The 12,486-nt window shown below is 54.0% G+C and overlaps 5 protein-coding genes across 5 annotated transcripts; 2 read left to right on the top strand and 3 right to left on the bottom strand.

The window, feature by feature from the left end:
• Positions 1–671: 671 nt before the first annotated feature.
• Positions 672–2,069, bottom strand: LTS14_002452 (uncharacterized protein; the record flags this gene model as incomplete). Its single annotated transcript, XM_064835158.1, has 3 exons — positions 672–1,708; positions 1,764–1,981; positions 2,041–2,069. 3 exons carry the CDS (start codon positions 2,067–2,069, stop codon positions 672–674), a joined length of 1,284 nt encoding a protein of 427 aa, XP_064697093.1.
• Positions 2,070–2,855: 786 nt separating this feature from the next.
• LTS14_002451 (uncharacterized protein) lies at positions 2,856–3,083 on the top strand (the record flags this gene model as incomplete). Its single annotated transcript, XM_064835157.1, has 1 exon — positions 2,856–3,083. The coding sequence occupies one exon, from the start codon at positions 2,856–2,858 to the stop codon at positions 3,081–3,083; it is 228 nt and encodes a 75-aa protein (XP_064697092.1).
• Positions 3,084–3,298: 215 nt separating this feature from the next.
• Positions 3,299–4,939, bottom strand: SPT10 (the record flags this gene model as incomplete). The annotated part of the gene is made up of 1 exon (XM_064835156.1): positions 3,299–4,939. One exon carries the CDS (start codon positions 4,937–4,939, stop codon positions 3,299–3,301), a length of 1,641 nt encoding a protein of 546 aa, XP_064697091.1.
• A 682-nt stretch (positions 4,940–5,621) lies between these two features.
• Positions 5,622–6,698, top strand: OXR1 (oxidation resistance protein 1; the record flags this gene model as incomplete). The annotated part of the gene is made up of 1 exon (XM_064835155.1): positions 5,622–6,698. The coding sequence occupies one exon, from the start codon at positions 5,622–5,624 to the stop codon at positions 6,696–6,698; it is 1,077 nt and encodes a 358-aa protein (XP_064697090.1).
• Positions 6,699–7,105: 407 nt separating this feature from the next.
• Positions 7,106–12,061, bottom strand: LTS14_002448 (uncharacterized protein; the record flags this gene model as incomplete). The annotated part of the gene is made up of 1 exon (XM_064835154.1): positions 7,106–12,061. The coding sequence occupies one exon, from the start codon at positions 12,059–12,061 to the stop codon at positions 7,106–7,108; it is 4,956 nt and encodes a 1,651-aa protein (XP_064697089.1).
• Positions 12,062–12,486: the final 425 nt, after the last annotated feature.

Genomic DNA, 12,486 nt, shown 5'->3' with positions numbered 1-12,486 from the left:
GCAGAGCATCCCACCAGCAAGCAAATCTGCCACCTACAGAAGCACTTTTCGTTCCTTGCTGGAAGACCCCCAAGACCCACCAGAGCTAGCATGATCTTCTCCTCAACGATCCAGGCCCTAGCCATCTTTCCCGCCCTCCTCAAAAGCGTCTACAACATCGCTAGCTCGCACCCAGCATCTCACCTCCGCGCCACCCTCCCATTTACACGCCACCCTCCCACCTACCGACTCAGTCCCCGCTTCCCGCACTATCTACTTCCACAACCTGCAACGAGTCTTCCTCCGCACCGCTACGAAGATGTTCGCCTCCCTCGTGTACCTGGCTTATGCGACTCGCACAAGGCGAGGGAGACGTATTTGGTTGCTGCGAACATGATACTGGGGTCTGAAAATGACGACCAAGGTGGTAATGTTGCCTGGGGTTGAGTGGCTGCTTGAGTTCGGTAAGAGCCCGGCGGCGGTGGCACTGCTGGCGAGGGGTGATGCTGCGTTAGGTGGGAAGATTCAGGGTTTGTCCAGAGCTTCGAGTGGACATAACCGGATCCGGATTCGTTTGGGGGTGAGTGCAGGTGTGGTTGGGTTGTATGCTGGTACTTGGACGATAAAGGCTGCGATGGCCGCCGGAGAGAGTCTCCTACCTCTAGACTTTTGTCAAGTCTTAAGAAGCTTCCTCAGCCATGCACTTTGCTAGGACCGTAAGCCGTAACGTCGTCCATGAAGCCTAGATCTACTCTGTCCACATCTCTCAGCCAATCCATGCCTGCCCCTAAGAAGTCCCAATCGATGGTCTCGGTTTCTGTATGACTAGCGCTGATGGTGGACGAGCTCGTGATCAGAGGCTCATCTGCCATGTTCATAGCAATCACACGATCCTCAAAGTCTCTTGGTACATATGTTGCTGATGTGGGTGGTGTCACCATGGCTCCACACAACACGGTCTGAGGCGTACCAAGGGAGCCAGCAGGACCCTGAGTTCCCACTTCACCGTGAGTCTTCTCAACATGCCTCGTGGTCATCATATACTCCCCAAAGGAAAAGTATCTCATATCTGATCCTGGGTGGATCGCATGTATGGTGAGTAGCGAAGCGTTCGGTCCCGCAAGGATCCTTTTCGCTCTTTCCGACAGGACGAGAGACTTCTCACAATGCCTGCCCTCAAAGTGTGAAGGACAACTAAGTAGCTCCGAAGGCACATAATCCGCTGAACCCTCAAATGCTTTACCGTCCGTCGTCACCGTGCATCCTGATGAGCACTGGTCCCAGATACGATCAACATCTATGCCATGCCTGAAGCCGGGCATTCGTCTGTCGAGGATGTTGATGATTCCATTGACTCCAACTGTTCTATTCACTTCTGATCCGTACGCACCTGCCTCTAAGCTCGCGGTACCTATGGCGCTGAAGTATGACCAGTACTCTTGTCTCGTGTCATGAGCATGAAGAGCTGTACTACTCTTACACCAGACTTGTTGCATTGTGATGGCACGCTGTTGAAACAGCCATCGGTCCGAGGATTCGAGCGTCGCGAGACGTGGGCAAAACCGCATATAGTCTGCAATAAGCGCAAGTTTCAAGCTAGAAGGTCTGCAGCTTGTCAAAATTGGTGGTATCACAACTCCATCATAGGTATTGGAATCTTCCTGCGTGGTGGCAGTTTCAGGTATCATTTGGCCGAAAGGAGTGTACGCCAGTATGTGCGCCGGTGTTGCTGACAGAAATTATTAGCATGTCGAGCCCACTAGACAGGTTATAAGATATCATACGCCACTGAGGAAGCTGCGACGGCGTCGTCGCCACCCGATTGCGCTTGACAAACGCCTTGATCCGCTCGGTGCCTACTTCGTGGTCGTACAGCAGCACGGTAGTCTCCTTGCCTTCTTTGCTTCGTTGTAGCACTTTGCGATGCATGATGAGCATATCGTCTTGCTTGATTTTCTTATTCAGGTGCCATTTCTTGATGCGGTGAAGATATTGTCGCTCACTGCGAAAGTCAGCGTCGATCTTGGTGAAAATTTTGAACATGTCAATCAAAGACCTTACCTGGCATGAAAGCCATAGGTGACGGCCATGGTGGCGCATAGGGTCTTCAGATCCTGGTCCTGCGTAAGGTAATGATGCTCGATGAGAAGGCGCTTCAACTCCCAATCACGTTCCGAGTATTTTACGGAGCGCACAGAAGCCACTGGCTCGTCAAGATTCGTCGTTGTATCAAATAGTGGTGGCAGTGGTGCCAAAGCTGTACTCGAGACAAGTGCCGTTGCTGATCTGTCCATGTCTCTTTACCGAGCTCGCAGTGCTTTTAATGAGTGTTGCCACAGTCAGATGGAGAAAGGGTAACGAACCGGTGCAATATGAAGAAGACAGCTTGCTGTTGTACCTACAACGTCCTCGTCTCCTTACACTACACTCGAAGCCACGCCGAACTACACTATCGACGTGGCTGTGTTGAGCGCCGCCGACGTGTCAGCTCACGTGCCGTCGTCGACAAAACTACACAAACGCTCGGACCAAAGCACGACCGTGGCTTCGATTGTAGTTTGGGTGAAGATTACATTCGTTTGATTGGACAGTAACCACCAACATTGTAGTTTCGTCCCGACTTCAACGTCGACACAGGATAAAATGTACTTTGGCGAAGACAGCTTAAACATGATTGGATAGGATCAGGAGATCTTGTACTTTCGTCTTCGCAGCGCTACAAAACTACACTTCCTGAAGTTGTAGTTTGGTCAAGAGCATATCATACAAATGGAGCCTTCAAGGAGCACTAGTATGTCTCGAGACGGCAATACCATCCCCAAGACCACAGAACCAAACAGAGTCAGCACCACGACAACGACGACAACAAGGAAGCCATGAACACCTCGGCTGTCTCGAGTTCAATGGCCTCCACCTGCCAACAAGCAGGTCTCAACGACACGCAGATCGTCCAAACCAAGAACGACAACACCATCACCATCGTCTTCGGCACCTCCGCTGTCGTCCTCGCGGCTTTCGCCTTGATCGTAGCAATGTTACAATTGAGGAGGACTCCCAAGCCCAATACCGTGGCCGTCGAAGGAATAGTAGCAGAGAGCGTATGATGTGAGCACGCAGCAATGTCCCGGGTAGACGCCAGCACAAACGCTGACCAAGATATTAGATTGATGAGCTAAGAAGGTTTCTATCCCGGGGAGATGATGATGGCGATGAGTTCAGCCTCGAGAATACATGGGTGATGGCGTTGTCCGTTCCAAGAGTATGGGTCTTCAATCATAATCGTCATGCTGTGGCGAAGGCTCTCTGTAGCGTGTATAGCCTATCGTCCTCCCCTTCCGCGTACTTTTCCACTTGTTCCAGCTCTCGCCACCGTACCAATACTCCCTTGCTGCGTTCCTACCTCATTCATGATCTGTGCCTCCAACTCCGCCCTCATCCGCGCCTCCCCACCACCCCCATACCCAGGCGCAACTTGGTAACCTCCATGACTACGATTAGCCTTCTGAACCTCATCAGCCAAAGACCCCGCTTGCACATCGCCCGTACCACTATCAAGCAACATAGCGTTCTCCGCCATGGTCAACCGCTTCTGCCAGTCTTCCATACTCTCCATAATCTGCGGATCGACTGGCAGATCACCATAATCTTGCTGCGGAGGAGGAGATTGGTACTGCATACTCGCCACTGGGACGTCATGCTGCATTGCCTGATCATCTAGGGATTGAGCAGCACCAGCTCCAGCATCTGGGAGCTTCTCATCCTGCTCCCGCTCAAGCCCATCCATCGTCTCATCTTCGCCAGCCACAACAGCCGCAGCACTCTTCCTCCCACGAGTCGTCGGCGGCGTCGTATCCCCCTGCTTCTTCCGGAGTGAAGCAGGAAGGGTCTGTGCAGGCTTGGGAGTAACATCCTTACACTCGGAGCAGTTCCGGATCGCCGTACTAACCGTCTCCTTGATCCTCACCCAATGGTACTTCTCCGCAATAATCGCTGTCGTCTTGTTGATACCGCCATGTGAAGCATTATGGATATTGCGAGCGATCTCATATTGCCTATGCGGATCAGAAACGACTTCCTTCCCTTTGAGCATGAGCACGTCGTCTTCTTCTCGACCACTTTCGCTGGGTATGAGACGATAGTGGGTGGCGGCGCTACGTAGCCGAGACTTCTCTGCTCGGTCGCTGCCAGTTGGATATGAGCCCGTCTTGAGGTAGAAGCGGATCTTATCGAAACGCTCTTCGCTGACGTACTCATCTCCTTCGCCACCGAGCTCACGGCCGAAGATGATAGCGTCGATGAGTTGGTCTGGGTAAGACTTCAGGTTGCCACAGCCCTTGACGCGTCCGATGCGTTTGAAGCCCAGAGCATCCCAGATACGGAGTGAAGCTACGTTAGTCTCGTATACTAGGTTGAACACACTATACGTATACCCAAGCTTTGGGGCCCACTCCAGATACCCCTCACCCATGAGCCTACCAACACCACGATTTCGAGCGGCGTCAGTAACCAGAAATCCGCCATTACACACGTGACTACTTCTACCAGGATAATTCGGCTTGACGTAGAAGCTGCCGAGACACTGCTTCGCCCAGTCCGCACTTTGCTGCTCCATCTGCATGATCTCCGCCACGTCTTGTATATCACCCAGAACCATCACGGCGCCGAAATTTGCAAACCAGTACGCGCCGAAGGAGGAAAGAGGCATGGGCTCCATCATGGGATATGTGTCGCCCTTTTCTATCTCCTTATTCAGCAGCTCGCAGAGGTATGCAGTAAGCTTGTGCGGTACTTGTTGTGGCGAGGAGAAGGGCACTAGTGTTGCTATCGTGACTCGATCGCGGAGGGTGACTTGTCGTAGGCTGATGTCTGGTGGGTTGTCGCCATATGGTACTGGGAAGGGCGGCTCGCCAGACACACGGTAAATGGCTGGAGCCGTAGGGTCGTCGAGCATGGCCGGCATTGTGATAGTGGTGGTGCCGTGATGAAATCGAGCTTCTTTCGGCTGGGGAGCACTGTTTATACCTACATTATCAGTGTTCTATATCGTACTGCGTGCTCACAAGCACGAGGGATTGATTACTGCAAGCCGGCCCGCCATGACGGCATGGTTGGTGTGAAGCTTGAGATATTACACATAGCAGCATATGCATGTGCTTGTCCTTATAGGAGGGATGAAAGGGGGATGAAGTGAATACACCGTACTAGACATACGTACCTCTGTTGCGTGTAGTCGTTGGTATGGCGTTCCTGTAAATGCCGCGGTACTTCTCAAACCGCTGGATCCGCCTTCGGCTACGCTTGCCGAAGCCCGACATTGACATTGACATTACCATTCACCATCGTTAAATGAATATGTCCACTGGCAGATTGATGGTCTACATGCATACACAATATAGGCGCTACTCATCACTGTAACCACATATGTAGTATAACGATAATCGATAGCTGTCATCACTGTTCCATCTCCGATACAGGTACCTATACAAATAGTAAGCTTTTGAAGGTAGGGCTGTGGCACATGCAAGGGACGCTAGCTCAGGTACGTACAACAGCCACCTCGAATAAATAACTGTTTAGCGACATGGAAAGCCATTCTGCACAAGTCATGCCATAAAAACCGTAACAATCGAAGCGTCGTCACAATGACCGAAACACACCCTGATGATCTCCACCACCACCACGGCGTGGCCCGCCCTCCGCTCCAACCGCCAACCTCACCTCGCTCCTTCAACCCGCTAATGAATACCTTCAACTACATCGCCGAACCCGTCTCCTACAGCATTTCTAGCATAGTCCGTCGGCTCTCCGAAGACGAAGCCCCCACCGCGCTCGCTCGCGCCCTCAGCGCCAATTTCAACGGCTCCATGACCGATCCTACGACAGGTGTATACCAGCCTGCCAACTTCGACATGAAACGTCGGATATCACCCTTCCAACCTCCGCCTCTGACACCATTGACACTGAAAGGCTACAAGGAAGGCACAAGAGGGAGGTCGAGGTTACTCAGCAAAGCCGTAGCAGAGGAGATCAGATTGTTGATCCCGCCGAGGCTCCAGCTAATGGACACCTGGACCCTGACCTACTCCCTCGAACAAGACGGCACTACCCTCAGCACCCTCTACAACCTCTCCGACATTCACAGGGGTAAACGTGGCGGTTTCGTCCTCGTAGTCCGCGACGCAGGCGGAGGCATCTTTGGCGCATACCTAACCGACCCCCCAAAACCACAAGCACACTACTACGGCTCCGGAGAATGTTTTCTCTGGCGAGCCTTTCGTTTACCAGCCTTACCGGACCTATCCAGTCTGCCCCCTCCGCCAAGCGCAGATACCACGCACCTCCAACGCATGACAACCCTCGGGCTGTCCAAACAGAGCTCAAGCGCCAGCCTCGCCTCTCTGAATGTTCCTGCGACGGATGGACTACCGGCCAAGAAACTCAACGGTACGAACCATCGGAGCAATGGGAACGGCAGTGCGACACCGGAGAGAATACGTTTCAAAGCTTTCCCGTACACGGGCGAGAACGAATTTTGCATTTTTTGCCAGCCGGACTATCTGAGCGTTGGAGGTGGAGATGGACATTATGGGCTTTGGCTGGACGATAGGCTGAACAAGGGCGTTAGTGACACGTGCCCGACTTTTGGGAACGAGCCGTTGAGTGAGGAGGGGACGAAATTTGATGTTCTGGGTGTTGAAGTCTGGTATATTGGGTCGTGAGCGACCTCACACTGACATTGCAATGCTCGATGAACGAGACTCTATAGCAGAGCCAGAGAGTGATATAGATGAGTCGTGATGATCTGGATTAGCATTGCGCACGGCGTCGAGGCATTGCACCAAGGCGCAGGTTTTGCTTCTAAGATACCCGGACATGGAAGTAGGATGAATGAAATGGCAGCCAACGATGAAATGCGACTCGCTGTTTTGTTTCTGCTATATGCATCGATATCCTATACTTCATCATACAATACATGGTAAGCTAGATGCTGTTTCCTGCTTCGCCAACGACCTTGCGCCCGCCACTCTGCATCGTGCTCGCATATCCTTACCATTTACCGATGTCAGCATACAACCAGTCTCCACGCCACATCTGCGCTAGCACCGCAACACTCCCCACACCCACCTCAAACACCAGAATACAACGAATCACTCAACCAATCCTCTCTCGCCGTCCCACCACCCCTCCTCACCACCTTCCCACCCCTCCCACTCAAACTCCTAATCAAATCCCCACCCCTCACCCACAAATGCCTCAACCTCTCCCCCAACTTCTTAATCCGAAACTCCGCCTTGCCCATCCCAATTCCATCCACCGTCTCGGCCGAGCTCACAGCACCCAGACGCTCATGCTCGGCGTTGAGGGACCCAGCATCGTAGCCAGTATCGTCCTGCGAAGCGCCGCGGGTAGCGTCCAGGCGAACGGGTTTGATCTTCTGTTTGCTGAGGCCCGTGAGGCGTTTGCGGAAGGAGGAGTGGGCACGACGCTGGCGTTCTGAGCTGTTATCTGAGAAGAAGGAGCGTACTTCGTCCAGGTGGAGGTTGACGGGTGGGGTGAGGGCGGAAGTTGGGTAGCGGTCGCCTGGTTTGTGGGGCTGGCTGCTGTCGGAGTTGAGGGGTGGCGAAGGTAGGCTGCTTGCGGTGGTGTCGTCGGTTATGCGCTTGCTGTAGCCTGGCAGACTGATCTTCTTGGTGATACTGCCGATGATGGAGCGCTTGGAAGGTTTGCGGTTGTGGCTTGTGCGAGTATGGTTCGTGCTAACGCCAGTTGCCTGTTCGGTCGTAACAGATGCTGTGCCGTCATCTGTCGTAAGAATGGATCCGATGTCGATGCCTGCAGGTGATTCAATGGTCTGCAAAGTAGTGGAGAAGTCAACAGATTTGGCGCGACGATGAAGCTCGCCGATGAGTGAGTCACGAGTATGTGTTTCTGACGGTATTGTGAGGTCGACGGGAACGTCCTTGCCAGCCCAAGGATAATTCTCGTCCTGGTTCCATGGTCGACTTGCACTGGAGATGATCAAAGAGCGCTTGCTGCGTGTGATGGGGTTCATCTCCGGTGGCAGAAGCTGGCGCACTTCGTCCTCGCTCAGTGGCGACCTCTGGCGGACGAGAGCCGAGGACGGACGAGCGACATCCTTGCCAAGATCTGTTGGTGCGGATACCGAGCCAGAAAGATATGATAGCTTCCCATCTATAGTGCTGATAGCTGAGACCTTGTCCGCCGAAGCTGACTCTGGCAGAGGTGGAAGCTCCTTGTTCATGAGGAGCAGTCTGGAGGTAGGCACGACAGAATCATGCGTACCATGCTGCACAATCTCTTCGGCGCGTTCGGCGAGCGTACGGAAGCCAGCGGAAGTGCGAGTGGACAGTACAGTCTCCGGACGGCTTCCACCAAGATTGTGCAGCTCGCCCAGTGCATGTGCAAAGCCCTCTGAGCTTGAAAGAATGCTGTCGAGCTGCAGGTTGCGTAGAGCGGGCAGAATGCTTGTGATCTTGTCAGACAAGCCGGTCACCGACGGGATTGAGAGGCGATTGACTTGTGTAGCGACGCTGAGGAGATCTTCAGGAGACAAAGCACGACTGCCAGGCTTGCTGTTAGGATTGCTTGCATTCTGCTCACCACCTTCGATGCGGGTGAACTCCTGAACCTCAACTGTCGGGATACCAGCGCTGTAGGCCTGCTCATCGTCCAGATCGTCCATACTTGGGTTATCGAAGAAGGTGAAGTCCTCTGGTTTGCTGAAGAAGCTCGCGTAACGCTCACGTAGTGGCTCTGTGCTCTGCGGTCTTTGTGGTGAAGGGCAGTAGATGCCAGAGAAATCACGGCGCCTGACAACTTCCAACGACTTACTTGGACGAATCTCGAGTGCTTCATTCAGCTTGTCGATCAGATCCATTCGACTGAAGTTGAGTGACGGCAGGTCGCGGGCTTCAGCCAGCGCGCGGTTGTAGTGGCGTGCAGCACGGCGAGCCTTCGCTTTATCAGCTGACTCCTGCAGCCGACGTTCTTGCATAGCTTTCACAGCAGCGATACGTGCAGGTAGCGCGAGTGGTTGACTATCTGTGCGATGGCTTGACCGCTTCTGTTTATCACTGATACTCATATCTTCGATGGACTCCTCCTTGAGACCTGGCAAGTGGGTGCTGCTAAACCTACTGTTGAGGCCATTGTTCGGAAAGCGGAGCTCTGTGGTGCTTTCTCGAGAGCTTGTGGCACGACCTGAATCAAAGCTGTCGTCGAGAGGCGAAGGTTGTCGACTGATCGACTTGCCCTTGCCGATGGCTGGTTCGTCGAAACAAGGCTCCCGGCGGGAGTCCAACTTGTTGGTGTTGAGCGGTGCCACCTGGTCTGCGAAGGTGACTGAATTGCGATTGGTGCCTCTCGGCTGTAGCCCTCGTGCTTTCGATTTCCGAGGGGGCGACTCGGGCTTCTCTGGTGAGCTACTGGGTGGTATCGTGACTATCTGCGGTTTGCCAATGGTAATGGTCGTAGTGGGCAAGGAGAAGCGAACGGCAACATCGGTGATCATCTCTGAGTTAGTGTTCATCGTACTCTCGGCCACCGTGCTGAGGTCCGGTGGAAGGGAGTAGCGATTCGTGCTTGGCGTCTCGGTCGTGGTCACACTGTTGTGAGGCAATTGGACAGATTTAGAGTATGTCTTCGGGGTGCGTGGAGTTGGTGGAGGGAGGCTGTCTTCGGTGGGTGATAAGGCCTCTGTAGAAGTCTGCGTGATCTCCTCACTGTGAGCATCGTCGGTGACTTCGGCGGCATGAAGAGTCTCGTCGATGCCATGTGTGTATGTATGCAATGGACTGACTGCAGAGTATCGAGCAACATCCTCGCCTGGCAGTAATGGGCTGACTGGGGTTGCTGAGATGTCTGCCTGGGTGTCGCGCTCTTCAATAGATTGCTTGCGCTCTAGCACAAGCGTAACACGCCCCTTGGATCTTTGATGCTGAAGTGTGATGGTGTCAGCGTCCAGAACGAATGGATCCTTGGATTGCGTTTCTGTGGTGGTGACTGTGGTATCGATGGGTGCGGAGAAGCGAAGTGCGTAGTCTATGCCAGATATAATCTCGGGCGACGCGGTCTGTGCAGACTCGGTCGTGGAAGGTTGTCGTCGAATACCAGGCGTCTCTAGGGTAGAGCTTGGTGACGGCTTGGGATTCTCTCCCTGCTTGTTGGATGTCGTGTGGTGCGACGAAGATGTATGCTTGCTCGTCTGGCGGTTGTGCTCAGGCTTGGTGACTTCGTCAATGGTCATGGGGCTTCTGACCTCTCCAGAAGAGTCCTGGACAGTGCTCGAGGCTGCCAACTCAGCCTTGATCATCTCACGAGTTAGTCGCAGCTCCTGCTGTGGCCTCGGAGGGGTGGTAGAAAGCTCGACGAGCTTCACTGGTGAAGCCGGCAGCTCAACAGGTGCATCGAATTCCTCCAGGATGATGAAGCGCGACTCTTCAGCAGCATCCAGCTCGACGAGCTCAAAATTGTCGTGCTGGCCAAGTGGAGCATGTTGCAGCCGACCATCATCGTATATCGCTGCAGCTCTGTCACGCTCATCTTCCTTCCTAGCAGCTGCTTCGACCGCCGCTCGAGACTCGAGCATGGCCTTGACACGCTGTACAAAGCCAGTAGGTGCCATGGAGGGGTGTGCAATCTCGACGTCTGGCTCATCGATTGTCTTCTCAAGCCCTTCGGCATAGGCAAAGTACTCGGCTGCCAGCACAGGCTCACTAGACGAATCAGGGAGATCAGTGAGGGCCGGGTCGATGAACAGTGGATCGACAGCCACATGGATGGTGCTTCCATCCTTGGGCGTGGGTGGGCTCGACGAGGTAGGCGCAGTACCAGAAGACGGCGGATCAGAAGATGGTGGGCTCATATCGGTCAGTGGTGTATCTGTACGCGACGGCAGATGGCGTGCCATACGTGCAGCGTTGTGAAACATGTTATGGGCCATCGGCATCATGTTTGCAATTGGCGGCGGACCACGTTGTGCAGGATAGCCGTATGATGGGTGCTGCATGGGATAGGCAGCATATCCAGGTCGTGGCGGGCCATAGTACTGACCAGGATATCCTGAGCGAGCTGGTGGCGGGCCATACATCGGCTGTCTGCGCTGTTGCGGCATGGGGAGTCCCATGGGGAGGCCAGGATCCGATCTCATAGCATTGGGTCTGTACGCAAACTGCGGCTGCTCGTACGGCATGTCTGGTGAGCTGTTCATGGCTCTCGGAGGCGGACGGACATTGAGGTAATGTGCGTCCTGAGCGCCAAAGTCGCTGTTGTATGTTGGCATAGGTGGACGTTGCATCGCGACTGGTCGTACGTTGCCCGGTACCATAGGTGGCATGAACGGCCCTTGAGCAGAAAGATCACTGGGTGCTGGCGAAGGCGAGCGATAGCCAGGTCGCTTGAGACGCGTCGGATACACATAGGGCGGCCTGTTCTCAGGCATGGGTGGTGCATTGCCTGGAAGCATTCGTTGAGCATGTCGTGGCTCATGTCCCGCGCTCTTCAAACTCGTTGCTGACTGATGCCGTGGAAGCTGACCACTGATGGGAGCCGAAGTCATGGAGTATGAGCGATTGTCCCTTGCTGTGTCGTAGACGGGTGCCGGCATCTGCAGTGGGGCCTTACCATTGTGGATCGGAGGTAGCGATGGTGGCATGCTCTGCATGCTGGTGAGTGACCCACGACGCATGAAGGATGTGCTGTCACTGATGCGTGACGTTTGGGATGGAGCGTAGCGATGATGCGAGTTGCCACCAGGATAGTGGTGTGAGGCCCCTGAAGGACGAGGCAGATCATTAGACTGCGATGGCCTGGAAGCGTGCCCTCGACGCTGGTGAGCCGGACGTGGCATCGTTGGCAGTCTGCCTTGATTGAAAGATAGTGCACCAATATCGCCAGTGTCGGTACTGGTTTTGAGCATGCTCAGAACTCCTGCGTTCGAGAACATGTCGTTCGCCTTTGGGACTGGTGGTGGTGCTGAGCGGACGGAGCCTGTCATGCCAGAGACATTGCTGGCGCGGCTGTTGCGTCCACTCATGCTGGAGACACCGTCGGTGAAAGGCATTGTGCCGCCGTTCCAAGCGTGTAGCTAATGAGTGACGAGGTTCCAAGAGACCAAGAGTGTTGTCCAAACATAAGACTCGTAATGGTGGTGGTCGGCGGAGAAGAGATGTACAAAATGAGAGAGCAGGTGAGACGTCTGTTTATTCAGTTTCGCAGACATGGCAGGCATAGGTCGTCGTAGGTCAAAGCTGTCGCGCTCGCCACGTGTGACAGAAACACTCTTGCAGGTGTTGCCATAAAAGGCTCGGTGAAGTTGTAAGTGCGAGTCTGGAGGAGGAAGAATGTGAAGGTGGAATCAGCTTACGGCAATGGCCACACAGACGTACCTTCTAACACGACCGCAACGCACCTTCCGTGCCGAATCTTTCGGTAAGTCACACGAAGTTCAAGCTCACGTCGCAGGCTTGCAAACCACTTGTATCACTA

This window comes from Recurvomyces mirabilis (genome assembly GCF_035927965.1).
Source record: "Recurvomyces mirabilis strain CCFEE 5264 chromosome Unknown scaffold_5, whole genome shotgun sequence".
In the NCBI taxonomy this organism is placed as follows: Eukaryota; Fungi; Ascomycota; class Dothideomycetes; order Mycosphaerellales; family Teratosphaeriaceae; genus Recurvomyces; species Recurvomyces mirabilis.
The sequence above is the reverse complement of the archived record's forward strand: the minus strand, read 5'-3'. Positions and strand labels throughout refer to the sequence as shown.